Genomic DNA, 24,678 nt, shown 5'->3' on the forward strand with positions numbered 1-24,678 from the left:
TACAGTGCCTGACACATAGTAAGCGCTTAACAAATACCATCATCATCCTCACCACCACCAGGGGGTAGTTAGCAGGTATTTCCAGCAAGAGACAGCCAAGTCGGGGGCTAGGGGTGGGGCCGGAGGCCCACGTAGACAGGGGCTTTGCCACCGGAAGGGCTGGAACAGCGGCATACAGCAGCCTACGGCTGCAACACTGAAATAAATAAGAATAATAATAAACCACAGGCCGCAACATGGGAATTAGGGCCGCATACGGCTTGCGAGTCAGGGTGTGGCCACCCTTGCTCTAGGATACATCTAAAATAGACATGGACGTAAGCCAAGGACAAAAGAGATTAAAACAAAACAAAACACATATCAAACTGTTTACAATTTCTCCTGGGTAAATAAAACACAAGACGACAATAACCCAAGAATAAAAATATTGCATGGATTTGTCCTGGAGGAATTGAAGAAGGACAAGAAGTCATTTTCATTTCCTACTAATCTTTATGATTAGCACTGTGTTAGGCCCATAGTGAGCTTGACATAAATTCCATTTAAAAAAAAAAAGCATTGCCCAGGGGATAGAGCACAGGGCTGGGAGTCAGAAGAACCTGGGTTCTAATCCCAGCTCCGCCACATGTCTGCTGTGATCTTGGGCAGGTCACTTAACTTCTCTGTGTCTCAGTTACTTCATCTGCAAAATGGAGATTAAGACTTTAAACCCCTTGTGGGACATTGTGTCCAACCTGATTAGCCTGTATCCCCCTTTTAGACTGTGAGCCCATTGTTGGACAGGGATTGTATCTATCTGTTACTGAATTGTACATTCCAAGTGTTTAGTACAGTGCTCGCACATAGTAGAAGAGAAGAGAAGAGAAGAAGTAAGAGAAGCAGCGTGGCTCAGTGGAATGAGCACGGGCTTTGGAGTCAGGGCTCATGAGTTCGAACCCCAGCTCTGCCACTTGTCGGCTGTGTGACTGTGGGCAAGTCACTTAACTTCTCTGTGCCTCAGTTCCCTCATCTGTAAAATGGGGATTAAGACTGTGAGCCCCACGTGGGACAACCTGATTCCCCTATGTCTACCCCAGCGCTTAGAACAGTGCTCGGCACATAGTAAGCGCTTAACAAATACCAACATTATTATTATTAGTAAGTGCTCAATAAATACAACTGAATGAATGAATCTACCCCAGCGTTTACTACTGTACTTGGAATACTGTAAGCATTTAACTACCATTAAAAAAATAATAAATCAAATTCACTCAGCGAGGGAAGGTCTTATGGGAGAAATGAGATGTCAAGATTTCCTCCAAGGAGGGAAATGCATCTTTTTTCTCTGGAAGCCCTGAGTGTCTCAGGGGAAGTGCTGCCCGCACACAGTGGATGATTACTTTACGAAGAGGACGTCAATGACATTTCCTGACTTTCAGTCAGCAGCAAGGGTGCCTCTGCCTGCCAGCTAAACCCAGAGATCAGCACCTTTTGGCTGGGTAACCAACCAGTTGGAGTCAGCGGTTTCAGGAAACCGGCCCCTGGGTTCAGTATTCCCCACCTCCTTAGGTGTTGGGAAACTCAACACAGACAATTCAACAAGGGAAACTCTAGCCCACACTAAATCTGGGCTAGAAGCCACAGGCCCCTTCATTCATCTTGGCCATGGGGTAGTAATGTTCACTGGCAGAAACGTACAACCAGCTGGCCAACAGCATTGGACACCAAGACAAACAGAAGTAGTTTCAACATAGCTGGGCAGCACATCCTGTTACCCTGGGTGCAGGGCCAGAAGCTTACAACCAAATGTGCTTTCTGGGCCCTCCTAAGGCCAGGAGTCTTGTCCCCTTGTCAGCGCTCGGTCTGTTTGCAAGATTGAAGCCAGCAGGCCGAGGAGAGGGGTGGTCTGGCTCCAAAAGAGGATTTACAAAGCAGCCTAATACTGGGGATCAGTTGTTGGAAGGCTTTACAGCTGAAATACCAAGGTCTCTGCAAGGCTTTGGCCCAGTCCTGCTCTCAAAGTTACATGGTTTCTCAGAATCAGAGAGAAACTCCCTTCCCTCTTTTTTTTGGGGGGGGGGGGGGGCGGGAGAGCAGGGAGTGGAAAGGGGAGGGAGTAGGGAAAAGAGATTTTTTTGACAGGAGCCTGAAGGTAAATTTTAAGATCAACAATCTAATAATGGTATTTATTGAGCGCTTACTATGTGCAGAGTACTGTACTAAGTGATTGGAAGAATACAATACAGAGTTGGCAGACACGTTCCCTGCCCACAGTGAGTTTATAGTCTGGGGGGGAGACTAACAAATAATTTCTAGTGTAATTTAAATTTAAAGATATGTACATGTCGTAACATAAATAGCATACTTGTAAAGTCTGGGGAGCTAAGAAAGCAATTAATTTTCAGTATTCATTAAGTGTCTCAATGCGGCATGGCTTAATGGGAAGAGCATGTGCCAGTGAGTCTAATTCTGCCACTTTTTTATGGTATTTGTTAAGCATTTACTCTGTGTCAAGTATCCTTCTAAGCACTGGGGTAGATACAAGTTTATCAGGTCGGACACAGTCCATGTCCCACATGGGGCTCACTTTTGATCTTCATTTTACAGATGAGATAACTGAGGCACAGAGAAGTTACTTGCCCAAGGTCATATATTGGAGATGTGGCAGAGTTAGGATTAGAATCCAGGTCCTCTGACTCACAAGCCAGGCTAGCAGGAAAAGCTAGGCCAAGCTGCTTCTGAGCACCTCACCTAAAACCTGACACCCACTCTTTGCCAAACTTCCTTACCGGGCCTCCACTTTTAGGGAGAGGGAAATCAAATAACATTTCAACTGAGTTGCAATATCCCCTAGTCTCTGAACAAACACTCATCATGACACTTGATCTTATGACCTTGGTCATACCAGCCATCCCCTTTGGCCAGAGCCAAAGGAAAATACACTAGTGAGAGACGCAATTGAATGGGCAAATGCCATGTCCCAGCCATCAGGGCTTTATGTCAGGAAAGTCCTAAAACCATCTTCTTCTGGACTTGGGTGTGAGATGGTAGCATAGAGAGTTGAAGGACAAGATTTCTCTATGACACTGACCCCCAGGGGCAAAAGCAAAAGGCCTCTGAACAACAGCTTGACAGTCCCAGGAATAAGGCTGTTTTTTAAATTGCATCCTTCTTTCCTTCCATTTCTTTTTTCCTACCCTAGGCCCTGCTCTCTTGAGCTCCTCCCTTTGTTGTTGATAAATATTTATTGAACACTTAGGTGTGCTTATTCCTTCCCCCAGTGATGAAGGGGCTTGAGCACAATTTCTGTGAGTTTGACATGAGAACACAGTTGGGAATAGAGAAATAGCTTGGCCTAATGGAAAGAGCACCAACCTGGAAGTCAAGAGACCTGGGTTCTAATCCCAGTGCTAGTCAAGAGACGTGGGTTCTAATCCCAGTGCTACCACTTGACTGTTGCATTACCTTGGGCAAGTCACTTAAACTTTCGGTGCCTCAGTTTCTTCATCTGTAAAATGGGGATTCAAAACCTGCTCTCCATCATTGGTCCCATGGTGCAGGGACTGTGTCCAACCTGATTAATCTGTATCCTCCTCAGGGCTTAGGGTAATGTTTGGCACCTACTAAGCATTAAATACCACAATGATTACTATAAACCTGAACAACAATCAACATCATTGGAAATACTCATTGGCCACTTAATCCTCCCCCCACCCCTGTTTTCACTCTATTCTGTTGTGCACATTTTCATCCTGAAACATGTGGCTGAATTAAAAGGACAAGACTTTCCTTAAGTCAAATGGGTCATCCACTTAAGGAGACTGGGTTTCTGCCAGTCCCACTGACTTGCTTCCCCACTTGTTCTCAGGAATAGCTGCTCTCAACTGTTATCACTCATCCAATTCCTGCCATCTTTGAAACATGGCACTGTTAATCTGTGTGGGCCCCTAAATTACTCTTTCTCAAGGCCGGTGAAGGGCTAAGATATGGTGATTGCAGCCTTCTCCAACATCTTTGGAAGTTAGAGTCTGGCAAGTTGCAGGGAAAATTTGCAGGGTGGACCGAGAACCATCCAGGAAAGCCAGCCGGGACCCAGAGGTCAGTGTGACTGGCAGTCCACATTTGAGACTTTCCTGCTCATTTCCAGAAAACTTGTCCACTTGTACTATCTCTTTCATGATTCCCTACTGTCACAAATTCATGCCTTTTTCATAGTCAAATGTTGGGTTTATTTTTGATGACAATGAAAGTTTCAACAGAAGCACCAAGGATCATAATGAAGATTTTATATTTGTCCCTCTTTTTCTACTGTCTTACTGTCAGTTATTGCAGAACTGATCCTAGGCATTGTAAAGCAAGACTTTTTCTGACAGATCTCTCACAGCAACAAAATGGAGCTTATCTTCTCAGAATATATTTATGTGTCATTCTGTACATATATTTATGTATGTATTATTGTAGAAATAGTAATAGCATTTATTGAGCACCCATGGGGACAATGTACTGAAGTTAGCACTTGACCTTTATACTTGAAGATGTCATTGGCAGTGATATCCCGTCAGAGAGAGTGAATAAGAGTGTGAGAGAGAGAGAGAGACTGAAAAAGCCAAGTCAGTATGTGAGTCCCAGCCACACTGTATACCCCAAAGAACTGTCCCTTTTGACTATTTATATATCCATAAACAAAAAAATAATAGACACAGTAGATAGGATGATAATGGTACTTGTTAAGCGCTTACTAAGTGTCAGACACTGTTCTATATGCTGGAGTAGATACAAACTAATCAGGTTGGGCATAATCCCTGTCCCACATGGGGGTCACAATCTCAATCATCATTTTACAGATGAGGAAACTGAGCACAGGGAAGTGAAGTGACTTGCCCAAAGCCATACAGCAGACATGTGGCAAAGAACCCAGATCTTTCTGATTCCCAGGCCCATGCTCTTTCCACTAGTCCATGCTGCTTCCCATATGTCCTTAAAATGGGAAACATGTCTACCTGCAAAAAGGACATTCTAAACTGATTCTGGTTCTCCCTGAACCACTGTGATTCACCACTGAAACTCAAGCTCATTCCCCTGTAACTCAAGCTTGTTTCTCTGGAACATGCACTTCAGATGACCTTTCTTCAACAGTGAAAACCCAGTCACAGAGCAGGAGCTCAGACTATCTTTGCTACTGGAACCAGCAGGCAAGAATCTTTCACATTATTCAAATTAATCATGGGTAGTGGATCACATATCACTTAGGGTCGTACCTGGAGTGTTTCTAGTACTCTACCAGCCTCGGTTATGAGAGGGAGACTCAAGCAGAGACCTACCCACTCCAATCCTAGCTTGGGCAGTAGCTAGTGCATGAAAGGCAATCTGCTACAAGTCAAAACTCACCCATGCATGGGAGAGAGTCAAGAGCGGAGACTTGAGTGTACTCATGGAAGGTGGCAATGGTAAACCACTTCCATATTTTTTACCAAGAAAGCTCTATGGATACACTACCAGAATGATTACAGATGGAGAGCGGGGTGTTCTGGGAGAGATGTGTCTGTGGTGTCGCTATGGGTCGGGAAACGACTCAATGGCATAAGACAAGACAAGTGAATCAGAATCTTAATAAACGAACAAAAAAGTCATTCCAAACTCAGTTTTTTAACCCAGAACGTTCCTTCTTCTTGGCTGGAGTTCACGTTATTGATCACATTGACCTAAAAGTGGCAGCATTCTGTGCTTCTCTTTAAGCTTTTCTGATCCTCCTGTGGAAGATGGGCTTTCTGACCCAATACCACTCTAAATTGTGCTACTCTAAAATCCCTGGCCTCTTCACCAGTCTGAGGATATAGGCAGTGCCAGTGCAGTGCTGAAATTCTGTGGTCAACTGAATCACAAGCCTCACTTCTCTCTATCAACTGGAGCAGTTAAACCTGTCCATCCTGACCGCGGAACTCTCCAAGATAGCACAGCTGCCTGCTGGGGGAGGAACCAGGGGCCAGGTGTCAACCAGTATTTCAGACAGACGAGTATATTCGGTGACAGGTATCATCTTGCAGTCAGAGCGAGGCTATGCATTCACTGCAGAGCAAAACATGGTCCTGGTCCTGTAAAACACAAGGCAGCCTGATGATCAGCAGATGCCGGGATCAGCTTAGAGAATTCTAATTGCTTTGAGAGGATGGGAATCAGTGTGTGATGAGCTGTTCTGAGACAAATAAGATTAACAGAGGCGGAGGAGCCCATTTTTGCTCCTCAATCAGTTGGCTGGAAGACAAACCCAACGGATAATAAAGGCCTGGAATGCTGGCTACCATCTTGGCCTTAAAACGGCAATGCAGTAAATGGAAAATTCAGGGCTTCAGGATCTTAACTCACAGATAATTTGTACACATTAGTGCAGAGAAGCCTGCACTAAAGCCCAGAATGTATGAGAGCACAGCACTATCAGAAGGCAAGCAGGGGGTTAGGGGGCGGTAGTGGGGAATGACTGTGACTCTTTAGCTAGATGGTTTAGCACTTAGGATGTGGCAAATTTTTCCCTCAATAAATACCGTCTCCTGTGTGCAAACCTGATGAACGAGGAGTCCGAAAGGGATGCTGCTGGAGTACTGAGCCTTTTTACAAAATGAAATGCTAGACGAACAGACAAGGTGGAAGTAGACAAAGTGGGAAGCAGCATGACCTAGTGGATAGAGCTCGTACCTGGGAGTCAGAAGGACCTGGGTTCTAATCTTGGCTCCGCCACTTGTCTGCTGTGACCTTAGGCAAGTCACTTCACTTCTCTGTGCCTCAGTTACCTCATCTGTAAAATGGGGATTAAAACTGCAAGCCCTATGTGGGACAGAGACTGCGCTCGACCCAATTACCTGGTACCTACCCCAGCATTTAGTAGAGTGCCTGGTACATAGTAAGCTTTTAACCAATACCACAATTATTATTATTATTATCATAAGCAAAAATGAGAATTACCATAAAAAATGACCAACACCTCAAGAAAGGCTACCCAAAATTCGAAGACAGACTCTACCTGCAATTCTTTTGGCAGGGAATTTTTGCAACTGGTTATATTTACAAGAGGACAGAAAAGTAGAAGAGATGTCTAAATCGTCTTAGAGTCTGGAACCTAAAGGACTTCGGGTTGAAGGACGTATGACCACTTTGGGACCTCATTGAGCTTCACAGCTAATTTCAACGACCCTGGGCTTGTACTCAAGAGCCGGTCAAGTATGAGCTATGTATTTATTATTGCTCCTTCAGACAGGAATTGCTCATCTCCTATGCTCAGAGTATTCATGGGAGTGATTCAGATACTACTACTACTGAAGAAAAGTGATTTCCTTGTTTAGTACAGGAAAATGGATTGGGCTGGCAGAGCAGGCTACTTACTTCACTCCACCACATCAGAGAGTGTAAGAATGGTAGGTATGCAATGCCATAAAAAGTATCCTGCCTTGATGTTTTTCCCTGGGATGCTAGAGCCCGAGAAATATTGAAGCAGAATGACTGGTGGTTTCAGAAGAAATAATGTTATGTATGCAAATACCTTGCTGATTTTTAAATGCACTTTTCATCCTAGAAAAACAACAATAGTCAAAATGGGAAGAGAGCCAGAAACCTTATTGATAAAGGCTCTGAATTTACATCGGACATTAGTCTTTTCTAGGCACATCTGCACCCATGGAGAGTGTTTTGCTGTCAGTAGCCTCATTTTCAAAAATGAAGGGCAGGTAGAGATTATAGAATCATCCTAACAGCTTCCTCTTGTGTGTGTATCCAAATCACTTACCCTGTAGTCATTAGCAATTTCAGACCGGGAAATGGAAGCAAAGATGTTGGGCACTTTCTTATGAGCACCCAAACTGTTCCTACTCAGGCTCAGGAGCTAAAATTGAGCATAACATAATTGAGTGCATAACTTTGTAGCAACCTGAAACCCCCTTCAGAAATGAAAAGCTGGGGAAGCTAAAGGCTAGGTCAAATATTTTACCTCCTGGAAAGCGGCTGCAAATGCTGCCAAAGCAGCATGAACTGAGAGAGGACACTCACAAAATGAGTGACTAGGCAGGAAACTGTGGAACAGCAATCAGGCAAAGTGTGGGGAGGATGGAAGGGATACTGAGCATGGGGGTAGAGGTACAGAAACCTATGAATTCTCCCTTGCAACCAAACTCCCATTATTTTCACCAAATTTTTTCCCTGCTGATGAACAGCCTCTCAAATTTTCTCCCACTTAATTTCATGTGAGAGTGCATTTTTCTACACAGAATCACAGGCATTCTCAAAGTCTCACGTGACTTACGAAACCAGTGAACTTTCATTGATTGCATTAAATGTCTTGCGCTCTTCCTATTGAGGTTTTCCCGCTTGTTCTCCTTATCGTAATTGCTCAAACAAAACACAACTTTCTGCAGTACTGCAACAACATCCACTTGCCCCCTGCTTTAGTCTCCCAGATGGTCAGCAGTGATGAGTTGCCCTTTAATTTATGCTACTTCTGAATCTTTTTAAAAGTGGTATTTGTTAAGCAGTTACTTTGGGCCAGTCCCTGTACTAAGCATTGGGGTAAACACAAGCTAATCAGGTTGGAAATTGTCCACGTCCCACATGGGGCTCACAGTCTTAATCCCCGTTTTACAGTTGAGGTGCCTAAGGCAAGCTGTAAGATGAATGACCCCCACCAATCTTGAATACCACCACTCTTCATTGATTTGTGAGGAGACGCTATTGTGGCATCCTGGTGGTACTGACTCATTCTCCCATGTGGCCAGCAGGGCTAACTGAGCTGCAAAGAGCTTGGCTTTCCACAGTGAATCAGATTGTGGAGTCTTGATTTTCCTGAAGTTTAGGAAAAAAAAAAATTGGCAGTCCCAGGGATGAAAACGGCCAGAAGCTTAATGACGAGATCTTTTCTAGCACTATTATTTCAATTTGTTACCTCACTGACATCAGACTTTGGTTTGAGAAATACTTTTTTTCTAGTTCATTATTTATTTGAAGGTCATGCCTTAGGCCTAAAAGCTGCTCCAGAAGCAGAACCTGGGAAGAGCTTTGGTTTCTGCTTTGCCAAAAACCTTTGGCTGGAAGGGAAGTTTGCCTAGTTGAAGGTAACACACATCAGTCTCTCTCTCTCTCAAGCTGTTGATCATACTCTAGTAATGTTGACAAAGAAAATCCAAAACAAGAATGTTTTCTTGAAAGTAAAGGGTGAGCACTCCAAACAAATACTAAATCCCATGGCTTGTTCTGAAGCTGGGTGGCTTCCTGAAGTTAATGAAAGATTTCTTTGGAAAATAAATCACAATGGCTGCAAACAAATTCCAGGAAGGGCCTTTAGGCCTGGCTACAAAAAGGAGGAATGGCTACTATTACACTAATGTTGGGATCAGCTTCCATTTGGCCCTTACTGATGGGGGACACAACAACAAGCCATGACACATAATAATAATGGCATTTGTTAAGCGCTTACTCTGGGCTTACTGTTCTAAGCGTGGGGGATACAAGGTGATTAGGTTGTCCCACATGGGGCTCACAGTTTTAATCCCCATTTTACAGATGAGGAAACTGAGGCACAGAGAAGTTAAGTGACTTGCCCAAAGTCGCACAGCTGGCAAGCGGTGGAGGCGGGATTAGCATCCATGACCTCTAACTCCCAAGCCCGGGCTCTTTCCACTGAGCCACGCTGCTTCTCATGACCTAGTACGGGGAGATGGAAGTTCAATCAACCTTCCTTTACTAATTCTATCAAATGATCCAATTATTTTCAAAGTCAATGGCTAAAGCCAAGGTGAATTGCCAAAAGTTGGTGAAGGCTATACATACGTTACCCAGAAGCTCTCAAATGCTCTGGTGGCAAAATCAATGGGCTCAAAGCAGGAAGCACACAAATAAATCATTACGTATTTTGCTCTTGTTTTGGTTGATTCCTAGTGGCTCTCGTACAAACAGGGCCACAGTGATTCCACCTGTAAAGTGAGAGTTCTGTTCACCCGGTCTTGGGTGTCCACTCTACAGAGATCATGGCGGCAGTGGTCTCCACAGCTGCTTGAGCTGGACTCTCCACCCCACTCAACTGACCCATTGATCGATGGCATTTATTGGGCACTTTCTGTGTGCAGAGCACTGCACTACGCACTTGGCAAAGTTCAGAGTTGGTAGATGGGATCCCTACCCAACAGAAGCTGCATCCCAGGTCCCTGACCAAACTTAGGCAGAAAAGACTCAAAACAGTTGCTTCCTGGATTGTGAACTCCTGAAAGACAGGAATCATGTCTACTTAACTACTGCACTCACCCAAGTGCTTAACAGACTGCTCTGTGCATAGTAGATGCTCAAGAAATACTACTTATTGATTGAAGCTTGCCCTGTCTTGCCTCCATCTCCCCTAAAATCCCTTCCCCCTTTTTAGCCCTGCACTGATGATGACAAGTTGGTACCTCTTTACCCAGCTACCTCTTAGAGGAATTTGCAGATTAATGAAACCAAACACTCTGAGCCTCTCAGATGAAAAATTAATGCCATTAAATCGGACCTTTTAAAATAGTCAAGTGCTACACTGCATTATAGAGCAATGTTTCTTAAATGAGGACTCCAGAATGCAAAGAGGGAGAGGGATGCAGAAAATGGAGCTCCCAAATGTCAACTGTGCAGAGTTAATCTCCTCCCACCTCCTAAGCCCTTTGGCTCTTCTGCCTTCCCAGATTTTCTGACTGCTGCAATTCCGATACACAGATAGGAACTACAGAATTCCACAAACAAGTGTATATGGTAGTGGCACTTGCAAGACAAACTGCTGGTCTTTTATGAAGAAGCAGTGTGGCCTAGTGGAACAAGCATAGGTCTGTGAGTCAGAGGACCTGGGTTCTAATTCTGCTCCACCTCTTGCCTGCTGTGTGACCTTGGGCAAGTCACTTAACTTCTTTGTGCCTCAGTTTCCTCAGCTACAAATTGGGGATGCAATTCTCCCTCCTACTTAGATTAATCAGCTCCATGTGGGACAGAGATTGGATCCTACCTGGTTATCTTGTATCTACCCCAGTGCTTGGTACATAGGAAGGGCTAACAAATACCACAATTATTATAATTATTATTACTTTTGTCTATAGTCGAGTTATTTGAACTCTTGAGGGGGCAGATCCTTGTACTGAAAAGTTACTCTGATACCAGTCACTGTTCTAGCACAAGAAGAAAAATAGAACTCAAACAAAAATCCCTATACTATAATCCCTAATTACTATACTAAAAGTCCCTGGACTCCTCAGAATATAAAAAAGGCACTTGACAGCACTGCACTCCTACAAGTACCAGGAGATGACAGCTCCTGCAGAGGAGAGTTAAATCCCAGTAAAAGGAGAAATTGGAATTTTCAGAAAAGGCTTGAAAATGGCAAGTATGCCTATTTCCCCACCTCCCATTCATGAGCACTCCAATAAGCACCTCCATATAAATAAAAACCCCCCCAAAAACAGACCAGTGGCTGGTGCATAAGCTTGCTTCAGTTTTAAAATGAGGCTCATTTTTATCTGATTGCACTGTATCTATCCCAGTGCTTGGCACAGAGTAAGCACTTAACACCACAACTATTATTACTATTATTATTTTCACACCTATTTTCTAGTGGGTGGTAACTATAAATTACAAAGACTTAATTATTTAAGGCCAAATTTCTCTACTTGACTGAGTTTTGGATTTGGAACAATGTGAGTAGCTCCTGGACTCTCTATAGCATACCTTTAAACAAATCAAATATTAACAACAATTTCATAATATAAATGCCACACATACATATCCTGTGATTGAGTGGCTAAATCAAAATGCTCCCTTTTGAATAATTTACATCTGAATCAGCAGGGACTTAGCTCTGCAACAAAAGAATGAAATGTCCCCTGAACAGTTTTTGGAAAGACAATTTTTTTATGAAACAAAATGATACAATTTTAGATTAGCATTGAAGAAAATCAACAGCAAACTAAACATGTTCAGAATTAAAGAAAGGAACTTTCTAAAACTGCTAAAATTTGAAGGGGAGATTCAAAAGAAATCTTTGTGCTACAGTCCATATCTTAATGGAGGCAAATGGATAAATTCCACATTAAAGTATGTAATGAGAACATTCATATTTCATTATCTCAATAATTTCATATTGTAAAAAATCAAATTAGCTTATTCAAAGATCTGGATTTCTGTACCATACTAGACATTATTTTTTCCAATAAACAATAGGTATATAAACCAATTACTAATGCTCTTAGATCTCTTTATGTAAGCATAAAGTCAAATGACTTAATGAGAAGTTGTGCCGATTCTGGGTCTTCTGGGAGGTTGACATTAATCTTTAAGGAAAGATTGGCTTCTTCAGTAAACTCTTATTCTTCTGAATCCAAGACTCCTACTACTTTGTTGTGGTTTCTCTGACCATGGATTCTCTCTCCGAAACACACACACACACACACAGACAAACTATGCCACCATCCTAACGATTACATCTTCTCATTCACTTATCTAGGGTTATTTAACTTATCTTTCCCTACCGCCACCTACATTTTTTTTTTTGCAATTTTCCTTCTCCTACTTATCTTTCCACTTCTTGCAAACTTTATTTTCCTAAGTCCAGAGCTGTGGCTTTAGGAACTGTCAGATCTTGTTGATTTGGCTCAAGGTCACCTTAGAAAATTCAGGGCCAATGTGTGAGATGGGTAGGGTCAGTGCCTGTCCCAGACCTAGGCCAGCTCTGCAAGTGGGAGGGTGAGCTCCAGGGACTTCCACTGAAAAGAGGGGAAAATCTTGGGTGTCCCAGTTCAGCAAGGATCTTCCATATCCCTCTACCTTAGAGGGATTCCAGGATTGTCCCTCTGAGTCTTCTGGACTCCTAGGCCTGGCCTGGGTTTGTAGTAGTTTTGTCATCTCCATCCCCAAGCCCCACCCATGACACGACACAACCGACCTGGGAAGAGGAATGAAAGAGGAAGGCAGGTAGGCAGGTGCCTTGCAACATTTCTCTAACAGGATGCCGCCCTGCCTACAAGATGCTCCAACCCTCTGTGATGGATGCTGGAAAATCATAAATAATGAGGGTACAAAAATCTAAAAATAATAATGTTTTTGCATGAAGGGGAAAAGAAATGAAGTCTGGTGATTCTACCATGTGCCAGGAATACAGAAAATGTCTAAGAAATGCTGACATTAATCCAGGGAATACAGCAAAATAAGGGGGTGAGTAAGGAACAGTAATCCACCAAAGTCATTTCAGTTGCACTTCCTTTGCCATACAATAGTGGAAGAACAAATTCAGTATTTCTCAAATTGAACAGTGAAGATTAACTCACCTGTCCATTCTTCCCGAGTTCCAGCTCTACTATGGCAACAGGAGTGTTAATTTGATCTAGGTGTCTCGATTGGGACTTCAAATCAACTCTCCAGTTCATGGCTTTAAGAGTGTTGTCCCATCGGCTTTGATTAATCAGACTCTCTCGGATTTTCATTTTGTGGTGTTTCCAGAATTTGGAAATGACTGCAGCTTGATCAGTGGTGATTCCACCTTGTTTTTTGGTTTGAGCGGTCAGGAATGCCTCCAGCTGGTTGAAATCCATGTCTGCAGAAGCTATAGACTGGAAGAACATAAGAAAAGAAAAAAAAAAACTTCAGTGATTTATTCTTTGGTAATTAGTGTGTCCTAATGATGCCCTAACCCTCAACTAATTTCTTGCAAGTAACCACTATCATAAACATATCATCATTATTTATTAAACTACAAAGCCAGGAGACACATTTATAGTAAAATAAGGCATTTGTGATTCTAAACATTTTTCCTTCATAGTTTCCAAAAGTTATCAATTTTCAAAGTTAAATCTCTCTGAATCCTATCCCAAAATCAGGGGATATAATTTGAAAAATAAAAGCTGTCCTTCGTTTCCTTTTGATTTCAATTCACAAGTGCCTTTTATAACAAGGACTTAAATACTAGTCACTGATTAAATAGGGAGGGAAAAATCATGAGAGGGATAAACATGCTATTTCTCTCTTATTCTAGATGAACTGATTAACATTTTAAATATGGACATTTCCAGCTGTGCTGAATCTATTGTTTTCACTGGCACCTTGCCCTACTCTAAAGCTTCTACAATTTCCACTAAAATATAACTTACATTTTCCTAGTTACTTTGACTTCTTGATAAGAACTCTGTGAATCTTCACTGCACCAGTAATTGAACCAGCAAATATTTCCATTCGGCCTTAATACAAATTCAGCTGTGACAGAAGCTGCTCTGATTTTATATATGGGAATAACAAAAAGCTTGAGGAATAATTCAAATTTTGTTGAATTGGAAAATATTATCATAAAGAATGTCAGGAGTTCCATTCTGGTTCCTGTCTAGGTTACAAAAAGACCTCAGGATAACTCTCAGGATCAGCCTAAGAGAAGTTTCCGTTTACTTTTCAATTCTGGTACCACTTTCCTGCCATCTCATGTTATCGCCTGAATAGGCTACAGTAGAAATATCAGCCATCTGAAGAAAGTTCTAATGAAGTTTTAGAGTAACATCCAAATTTGTTTAACCCCATCTCCAAATAACACATACCTTGAAGTTAAAAGAAATCAAATTAAATCGAAAAGGAATCAATGTAGCCTAGTGGAAAGAGTACGGACCTGGGAGTCAGAGGACTTGGGTTCTAATTCCAGACTCACCACTTGTCTGCTCTGTTTCCCTGGGCAACTCACTTAACTTCTCTGTGTCTACTTCCTCATCTGTAACATGGGGGTTCATCATTCATTCATTCATTCAATAGTATTTATTGAGTGCTTACTATGTGCAGAGCACTGTACTAAGCGCTTGGGATGAACAAGTTGGCAACAGATAGAGACAGTCCCTGCCGTTTGACGGGCTTACAGTCTAATCGGGGGAGACGGACAGACAAGAACAATGGCACTAAACAGCGTCAAGGGGAAGAACATCTCGTAAAAACAATGGCAACTAAATAGAATCAAGGCGATGTACAATTCATTAACAAAATAAATAGGGCAATGGAAATATATACAGCTGAGCGGACGAATACAGTGCTGTGGGGATGGGAAGGGAGAGGTGGAGGAGCAGAGGGAAAAGGGGAAAAAGAGGGTTTAGCTGCGGAGAGGTAAGGGGGGGTGGCAGAGGGAGTAGAGGGAGAAGAGGAGCTCAGTCTGAGAAGGCCTCTTGGAGGAGGTGAGTTTTAAAGTAGGGTTTTGAAGAGGGGAAGAGAATCAGTTTGGCGGAGGTGAGGAAGGGAGGGCGTTCCAGCCAGGACGCGGGAGACGTGGCCCAGGGTCGACGCGGGATAGGCGAGACCGAGGGATGGTGAGGGAGGTGGGTTGGCGGAGGAGCCGAGCATGCGGGGTGGTGGTAAGGTAGAAAGAGAGAAGGGAGAGAGGTAGGAAGGGCAAGGTGATGTAGAGCCTTGAAAGCCTAGAGTGAGAGTTTTTGTTTGGAGCGGAGGTTGATGGGCAACCACTGGAGTTGTTTAAGAAGGGGAGTGACATGCCCAGATCGTTTCTGCAGGAAGATGAGCCGGGCAGCGGAGTAGAAGAATAGACTGGAGCGGGCGAGAGAGGAGGAAGGGAGGTCAGAGAGAAGGCTGACACAGTAGTCTAGCCGGCGGATATAACGAGAGCCTGTAGCAGTAAGGTAGCCGTTTGGGTGGAGAGGAAAGGAGATCTTGGCGATATTTGTATAGGTGAAACCGGCAGTCTTGGTAATGGATAGGATGTGTGGGGTGAACGAGAGAGACGAGTCAAGGATGACACGAGATTGCAGGGTCCGAGAGACCGGAAGGATGGTCGTGCCATCGACGGTGATAGAGAAGTCTGGGGAGAGGACCGGGTTTGGGAGGGAAGATAAGAGCTCAGTCTTGCTCATGTTTGAGTTTTAGGTGGCAGGCCGACATCCAGCGTGGAGACGTCCTGGAGGCAGGAGGAGATGCGAGCCTGAAGGGCTCTTTTCTCAATCCTGTTTACACCTTTTACACCTTTTTACACTTTTTCTCAATCCTGTCTTACATGGTGAGCTCCATGTGGGGCAGGATTGTATCTAACCTAATTTTGTATCTAACTCAGACCTTAGTACGGTGCCTGGAATATAGTAAGTGCTTAACAATACCAACTTATTATCATTATTACTTTTCCAAAATGGAGAGGATATTCCCTAGAGAGCCTGAGGACGAATTCCTGCTAAATCAGGGTGGGGTTGGAAGCACACCCCTTTCTTTCCCAACTCCCCTAAGAAAGTAGATGTCAACAGATGTCAGCAGCTGTTTCTTCCAAATGCCGGCAGGCAGAAACACACAGCAGGCCGCTGGGGTTGCCTCCAAAAGAAACTGCAAAGTAAACTGTAGGCCTAGCAGCTCAGAGGAAAACAGTTCCTGTCTGTTCCCTCTTGAGATCCCCCGCGTCGATGTCCATTAATATCATATTTATCTTGTTCTCAATTGAGGCACAAGATTTCCGTGATGTGAGCTCTGCCTCCGGCAAAATGAAAACAAACAGCACATTAAATACTGCTGCCTAACTCTCTGTGAACACAGGCCTCGAGTCACAAGGCACTTTCTTTTCCTCCACCTCTACCCCAGATCCCTACATTGGCCCAGGATCATTGCGGGCATTTCTCAACTTTCCTGTTTGAGGCCCTCTTCAAAGCTGAAGCCTTGGTAGAAACGGCCATTACTTAATGGAAATGGAAACTTAAAAAAAAACTGACAGCCACGGTGGGACTCAGTTCCATGTCTTCCTCCAGAGTTGTTTATCTTCTTGGAATCCTGAGACGAAAGCCTAATTTTCAATCAGTAAAGTTACATGTTATTATTATTATTATTATTATTAATATTATCAGTGCCGTCGAGTGGTTTTCCAATTCATAGTGACTCAATGGATATTTTTCTCCAGAACGTCCTGTCCTCTGCCATAATCCATAAGCTTTCTAAGCATCAGAACTTGAAAGCCATCATGTCTGGAAACTAAGCTCTTCATCGCCAATTCAGTGAATTTTATTTGATTATTGCATGGTGTAGGGGAGAGAAGAACATTTTTTGAAGGTTTGGGGATCAAACCCTTAGTATTGTGCTCTGCACTCAGTAAGCACTCAATTAATTCCTTTGATTGACTGATTTTGAAGGCAGTTCCATCTAAACCAGAAATTAGCAGCTCCCTGACAAAAGATAGGTCTACTATTTAAAACAAATCCAAAATAATCTCCCCTTTTGCCCCCAACAGAAACCAAAACCTTCTGAAACTTGTTTCCTCCAAGAAAACGTAGTAAAAGGAGGATTACTTGGTCTCATGTTTCAGAATATCTCACTATATCAGACTGGATTGAGAGATCCACTGAGGCTGCTACTGGAGTCTGTGGCTCCTAGTAGGTGCCATGGCCTTTCTTGCACTATTCCCTCCTCTCCGTTCTAGCCCTCTTGCCTTCCAACATTAAATCTATCTGTATATTCACCTGGGAGCAAATGCAAGATTCACTAAATATGTTTAGGAGGATGCTGGCTCTGGTCAGGATCAAATTCTGAGGATTGGGTTCTCTGAAAATTCAGAGGATTGGGGAAGCCCTGTCAACCACTCTTTTATTTATATGCAATTCAATACTGAAGGCTAGTGATGATCAGGATATGGTCTACTTCCTATTCTTTTCTCCAAACCTATAATAATAATAATAATGTTGGTATTTGTTAAGCGCTTACTATGTGCCGAGCACTGTTCTAAGCGCTGGGGTAGACACAGGGGAATCAGGTTGTCCCACGTGGGGGGGGGGGTCACAGTCTTCATCCCCATTTTACAGATGAGGGAACTGAGACACCGAGAAGTGAAGTGACTTGCCCACAGTCACACAGCTGGCAAGTGGCCGAGCCGCGATTCGAACCCATGACCTCTGACTCCAAAGCCCGGGCTCTTTCCACTGAGCCACACTATAATTGTTTCACCCCTTTCTTCCTCTCATCTCAAAAACACTAATTTAATAAATGAATCTGACAACTAAATAAAAGAGTTGTGCATTTCTCCCTACCCCCTAAAGCTCTTTGCTGTGTTTCTTTTACTCTCACAACACCTTGGTCCAAGTAGAGAATGACCTCATTGCTCACAAAATAACAAAAAATGTTTTAGTTCTCAGTTATCTGGGTCCACAAATGGGGGTGGGTAGGAACAAGAAAAATGACAGCAAAAAACCCCTCATAAGCCTAAAGGAAAACAACGAAGAAATTGAACAAAGAGTTCCTAAATTTATATGGTAAAACATATAGTCTGCCAAATTTATTATGGCTTTATCTTGGAGTCAATTAAAGGAAAATGTACTTCCTCTTTCTCAAACTGAACTACAAGGTGCTGGGAGACTTTCATTCATTCAATCTTGAGGAGGAAGGAATAGAAATCGAAGAGATGATTCTGCTCCAGATAAGCACTAAAAACCACGTTGATCTCTACTCCTGTGGAGCTGAACTTAAATAAGGTGGGCTCCCACATCTTTTTTTTTCTTAAGATAATTAGGATTTCAAGAGGGAATATATGCATCTAACCAGAAAGAAGAGAGAGCACCAAGGATTTATTTATATCACATACATACACCAAAAAACAAACAAAATTGTCCACTGAGGAAAAACGTGGCAGAAGGTCCTGGAAGGGGGAAATGACAAGAGCATAAGATGAGAGAGGGATCTAGGAATTGCACATGAAAATGTTCTAAGGCTCTCCTCAGTGGTTAAAGGGCAAGACACAGTGGCAGATTCCCCTCTATCCCTTCCACCTTCCAGGCCCACTCCTAGAGGGTGTTTGCTCATCTCTAGACTGGATAACCACATTATGGGCAGGGAACATGTCTATTTCTGTTGTATTATATTGCTCCCAAATGCTTGTAAGTGCTCTGCACATAGTAAACGCTTAATAAAATATGATTGTTCTATTTGAAAGAAAGAACATTGAGAAGGATGAGTTTGAGGCCTCCCTTCTCTCTGCTGAACATCACTGTGAGCTGCAAGCCATGCTTCCTGTCATAATATTTATTAAGATTGAATTTATGCCTAAACATTATGAGCATGTGACAATTAGGTGTGAATCTGATCAAAAAAATTTGATCAGTGCAGATATTTTTGGCCTGTGCTTGTCTACATTGATCAAATCGGCTGGCTAATTGTCATATTCCATTTCATTTTATTCAGGGAAGACCCACCTTCAGTGCACCTGGAGAAGTACCCACTTCCTTGCAAAGGGCTTTCAGAGGCTCAGGAATCATGTATCTTTGAGAAGTCAGTTGGAAGGCAAACCCTTCACTAGCCACCCTATTTTCCTTCCATTGTTTCTCATCCATCACTAGACTCTTGAAAACACAGTTTTTTCTGAAATCCCAAACTTGCTAGAAAACCAAATGAAGAGGAAACAGAAGCAAAAGGGGAAACATCAAATGTATTCTAGGCTCATTCTGAGGTTTCCTTTAGACTTGGCTTATAAGAGTGAGGATTGATTTTCTGACTGTTATTAACATGAGATCAAGTATCCCTCATCATCCACACTGCCTGCCAAGAACTTGAAAATAAGAATAGGCTAATGTTACCCATGTGGGGCCTATGCACATGTAGTTTTCTCTAGGAACTTGTTCCTTTAGAAGAAAGAAGCACGTTCTTTCCAGGAAAGAGTCACTGAGATGCTGAGGTGGCCAAATTGATTTAACAAAATAATGACTTTTCTCCAAGTACATTGCCTGCTTTAAAAAAGAGGAACAACTACAATCTCTATTCATTCTCTAGTATAGACTTTCTCTAGTGTTTTTTACTGAAGTTTCTGGAGAAATCGTTTGTCTAAAATACAGGATTTTAATCCTCAGTTACTCTTAAAATGCAGGCATCTTTTATGACTCAATAATAAACATCGCTGGTGATTTGTTTGGCTTTTAAACAAATCCTACTAATGTGAACAAAACGGAATACAAAAAAAAAAGAATCAATTCAAGATGTTTCTGCAGTACAACCAACCAATGCTTCCTTCTGAAATACAACACAATTTTTACAACAAATACCCATGTACAAATTATTGCTGTCAGAGGAAAAACAAGCAGTAGAATTTTGCTTTGTTACTAAATTTGTTTTTCAATCACTTTTTCCATGGGCAGGGAACTATCTGGATTTTCAGCCCCATGAAATATTGCTACTATTTTATAAAACAAGAAAAAATGGTTTTGGATAGTTTTGAGATGGAAAACTGATAATTTAGGCCAAACTAAACCTTCCAGTTAAATTCTATGTTTTCATTTGTTCCTCAGGAAATGTTTATCCTTCCTACTAAGACCAATCATTAGGAGTGGGAAGAACTAAGTCTGAGAAAATTTTCACCAGCATTTTGAGTTTTCGCTTCTACGGGGAGGAAAGGGGCATTGGGACAGTATAACAGTACCAGGATCTCTCCATATAGGCAGACTGCAATCTTCACTAGGGCTCTTTCCCGAGGGGGCCATGCCTAAAGAGGTAAGTATATTACAAGCCAAATTATCTTGTATCTATGCCGGTGCTTAGTACAGTGCTAATTCTCCTCTCCCTTCCATCTTTCCAATTCCACCTCCTAGAGGGTGTTTTGCTTGTCTATGGACTCATAAGCTCTTTTGGGCAGGGAACATGTCTGTTATTTCTGTTATTATCATCTAACATGTAATACTCCACAATGCAATGATCTAGCCATAAAAAAAAAAAAAAAAAAAAAAAAAAAAAAAAAAAAAAACAAATAGATAACAAGCCAAGAAACCTAGATTTTAATGTTATTGTTCTCATTTTAAGCCATTCATAGTCTTACTCCTCTGGGCAGAGGGCATGCACAGTCCCTTTGCAGGAGAGATTCTCTTTCATGCTCCTGTTTTCATCATTAAACTGTGAACAGAGTTTTGCCTAAAATTTGTTCTAGCTACAATGCCATATTTGAAGGTTTGGGCAGAAAAGAATAAGCTATCTAAACTAATTTAAACAAAATAAGGAAAAGAGGTCCAGGACAAAGAACTGGTACTCTAATCAAATTCCCAAATAAGTTCCTTTCTTTCCTCTAAAACAGCCACCAGAAACACAATATTTTGTATAGTCTGTGATTTATTTCACTGTTTAAAGAAACTCAAAATGGTGATACAAGGTTTAAAGTGGGCACCTAAAGTCAGTCATACACAAGTCAGTTTCCTGTTACATTTTGATAAAATGTGTAACTTCTCCAATAAGCCTCTAGAGTCATTTAAGTGGAATTTCACAATAGCAGTGTTAGTAGGAGGGAAGGAAGGAAATGTAGGTAAAAATAACCGAGATGTAAATCCCTTATTATATGAATGTAAGTCCTCCTAACCCTGATCCTCAACTATGTTCCAGTTTGAACTAGAGGTATCACAATTGTAGAGGAGAGTGTTATTAAAAACCTGAACAGCTATATACTGAACCCACCAGCTTGCAGTTGTAGTTACTTCAAAATTACTTTCAAAATAATCTGATGTGGGCATAAAAACAGAACACTGGGTTTTCAGCACTGCTGTCGACCTCCTTTCAAATTGTACTGCCCAACATGCAAGAGGGCCCTTTGTTCCCCCTTTTAGACTATGAGCCCGTCGTTGGGCAGGGATTTGTCTCTCTATTGCCCAACTGTACATTCCAAATGCTTAGTTACAGTGCTCTGCCACACATTAAGTGCTCAGTAAATACGATTGAATGAATGAATGAAATAGGACGCTAGTGTCACAAGGAAGACGGTTCTGTACATCTGGTACGTGTGTTATCATCGGAGATCACTGGAGCCTCATCTGCAGGCTGCAGTCCTTTGTGCTTTTGAAAACATAAAGGCCAGGAGGGTGAATCATGAAGTTTGTTTATGCTTCACGTTCTGAGCTAGGCCATCATGAATACTGAGTGCTGGAAGGAACTGAGAAAATCATCTGGTCCCACCTGCTCCCTCGAGGCAGGAAGACAACTAAGCTATCCACACAATGGAATGACTATTCTTTTTCTTAAGGATCGTACAGGCCAATGAGCACTACTAAATGGGAGATTGGAGTTCAGGCCCCCAAGCAAGCCGAGGGCAAAGAACATTCATAAGGACCGAGGAGTGGCAGGAGAAGTGTTTTTGGGAGGGCAGGTGGGAAGAATAAACAGAACACCTTGTTCTCCCTGTTATAAGCAACCAGAACAATGGAGGGGGAACAAACAGAAGGCTGGCAAGAGAGTTGGAAAGTCCTTGACAATGTGGGTCAAGAGGGTGAAATCATCAATTGTATTTATATGAGTGCTTACTGAGTGCCAAAGCACTGGTACTAAGTGCTTGGGAGAGTATAATATAACAAAATAGCAGACACAATCCTGCCCACATGAGTTTACAGTCTAGAGGCAGTAAGCCAGTAACCGGAAAGTGGCTTAGCGCCTGTTGTTTCTCCACATCACATAGCTACATCATCCTGGATCCTGCTGCCTCTTCCTCTTAACTGACAGGAATACTTGGGATACCGGTGGCCTAACAGATCGTGCCCCAGTTGATACAAAATAACACAATCCCACTACAAAAGGTTAGTGGAAATTGTTTCAATTCCTCCCTATGCAACAGGGCATTCTGTGCAACAGGGTAAGAAGGCATTCTAAACCAAAAACACATATATCACCAGTGCTGTCTGAACTGAAGGATACACCAGAGTACTTATTATTGTGTTCTGGGGAGACACCTTGTGCACTTTAATAATAATAGTAGTAATATAATAATGATGGTATTTTTTAAGCGTTTACTATGTGCCAAGAACTGTTTAAACACTGGGGAGAGATATAATAATAAGGTTGCGTATTTGTAAGCGCTTGCTATGTGCAGAGCACTGTTCTAAGCGCTGGGGTACATACAAGGAAATCAGGTTGTCCCACAATGGGCTCACAGTCTTAATCCCATTTTACAGATAAAGGCAACTGGAGCACAGAGAAGTTAAGTGACTTGCCCAGTCACCTAGCTAGTGGCTGTTTATAAGTGACCTACAAAGCACAATCCCACAATCAAACATTGAAATATCTAACCTGGAAATGATGTATGTAGTTTCAGTAACCCAGAGATTTACTGCAAGTGAGCTGCTGATGTGATAACTGATGCCATGAAAAGCTTTGGACGTTCTACTTTATTTCTTTTTTCTAATGGTATTTAAGCGCTTAAATATGAGTTCAGGCACTGTACTAAGCGCTGGGGTAGATACAAGCTAATCAGGATGGACACAGTTCTATGTCCAAAATTTTAATCCCCACTGTACAAATGAGGTAACTGAGGCACAGAGAAGTTAAGTGGCTTGCCCAAGGTCATACAGCATACAAATGGCAGATTAGAATCCAGGTGCTTCCCACCCCCAGACCCATGCTCTACCCACTAGGCCATATTGCTTCTTGACAGGGTTGGAACAGCTGCAGATATAGAAGAACGTCTGTTTCTCCTTTTAAGATTAGAAAAATATATTACCCCTCAATGCTTCATAGTCACTTTCCATTTCTTGTGCTGGGACTCTCCAAGAAGGTCAAAAATAGCAAAGCAAAATTGGGCAAGATGGTGTGTAATACTATCTTTATCTCCTAGAAGGGATGGATGAACGCAGGACTGAGCATGGGACAAGGGATGGGGAGAACAGAGGCTAAACTACTTTGGCCGAGGGCCCACCTTTTGCAAAGAGAACTTTCAGACTCCAGAGCCCCTGCAAAGCCAATGAAGCCAGCAGCTGGACATGGAAAGAAAATACAAAGAAGAGAATTCAGCTGGAAGGCCAAGGATGACTAAGTGTTACTGCATTCATTTCTGAGTATTCATTTACAACAGTATACGACATCAGGTAAGATCAGGCCTGTGACTCTTCACCAATAAATCTTTTAACAGAGACCTGGCTTTTGTGCTTATTTACTAACAACAAGTTCCTTCCTTGGATGAAAATTACTGAAGCTTGCATTCAAATGGCTTGGCACTAGGCACTGACTGGATTTAAGGAGAACTAGAATTGGTTTTCACGTAATATATTTCACATTGATGTCTTTGTTTAACATTTTAAACTTAAAGTAGAATGGTTAACTAAGACTGTAAGCTCATGGTCGGCCTGGAACTGTCTACCAACTCTGTTTTATTGAACTCTCCCAAGCTCTTGGTACAGTGTTCCGCACCTAATAAGGCACTCAATAAATACCATTAATGATGAGGATACCACTTGAGAATGGTCTTTTTGCTATATGCTACAGGAAGCCATTTAAGTTCAAAGTGAAAAAATTAATTGTTCTAACAATTATTTCGCCCCCACAAAAACTACTCTGCGAATCTAGCAACTATGAAAATATCAAGTGTAATCTAGGTGGACTGTTTCCTTCCACTCCTTGCTCTTTAATTTCTAGTTAATCATGTAAAACTAAAAATAGCTGTGAAACTTACTTCTGTTCCCATTTCCTTAATGGGAACACTGTTTGACAACCTGGAAGCTATTCATTTCCACTAATTTTCCATTAGATATGTGAACAGGCACACATCATATGAAATACAGAATTAAATCAATCTGCTACCTCTCCTGAGGAATGGATTGCTGACAAGCATGTAATTCTAACCAAGATTTCACAATTGCTAATATCCAATGGGAAACTATTCTTATTTAAAAAAAAAAAAACAAACCAAAAAACAAAACCCAAAAAATTTTACTCATCAACAGATCTGGCAACAATTCAAGAATTTGCTCTGCCAGGATGTGCAGG

At 42.2% G+C, this 24,678-nt stretch overlaps 1 protein-coding gene across 6 annotated transcripts in view; it reads right to left on the reverse strand.

The window, feature by feature from the left end:
* Positions 1–24,678, reverse strand: part of COMMD1 (copper metabolism domain containing 1) — a 141,896-nt gene that overhangs the window by 78,463 nt on the left and 38,755 nt on the right. For 5 of the 6 annotated variants that reach the window (XM_039913091.1, XM_029072410.2, XM_003431279.5 and 2 more), the window contains one exon: positions 13,290–13,571. In XM_039913091.1, coding sequence (XP_039769025.1) covers positions 13,290–13,571 — 282 coding nt within the window. Of the gene's footprint in view, positions 1–5,566; positions 6,072–13,289; positions 13,572–24,678 lie in introns of those variants that run through there. The other variant, XM_029072411.2, reaches the window with a different exon arrangement.

Source organism: Ornithorhynchus anatinus, chromosome 9, assembly GCF_004115215.2.
Source record: "Ornithorhynchus anatinus isolate Pmale09 chromosome 9, mOrnAna1.pri.v4, whole genome shotgun sequence".
Lineage (NCBI taxonomy): Eukaryota > Metazoa > Chordata > Mammalia > Monotremata > Ornithorhynchidae > Ornithorhynchus > Ornithorhynchus anatinus.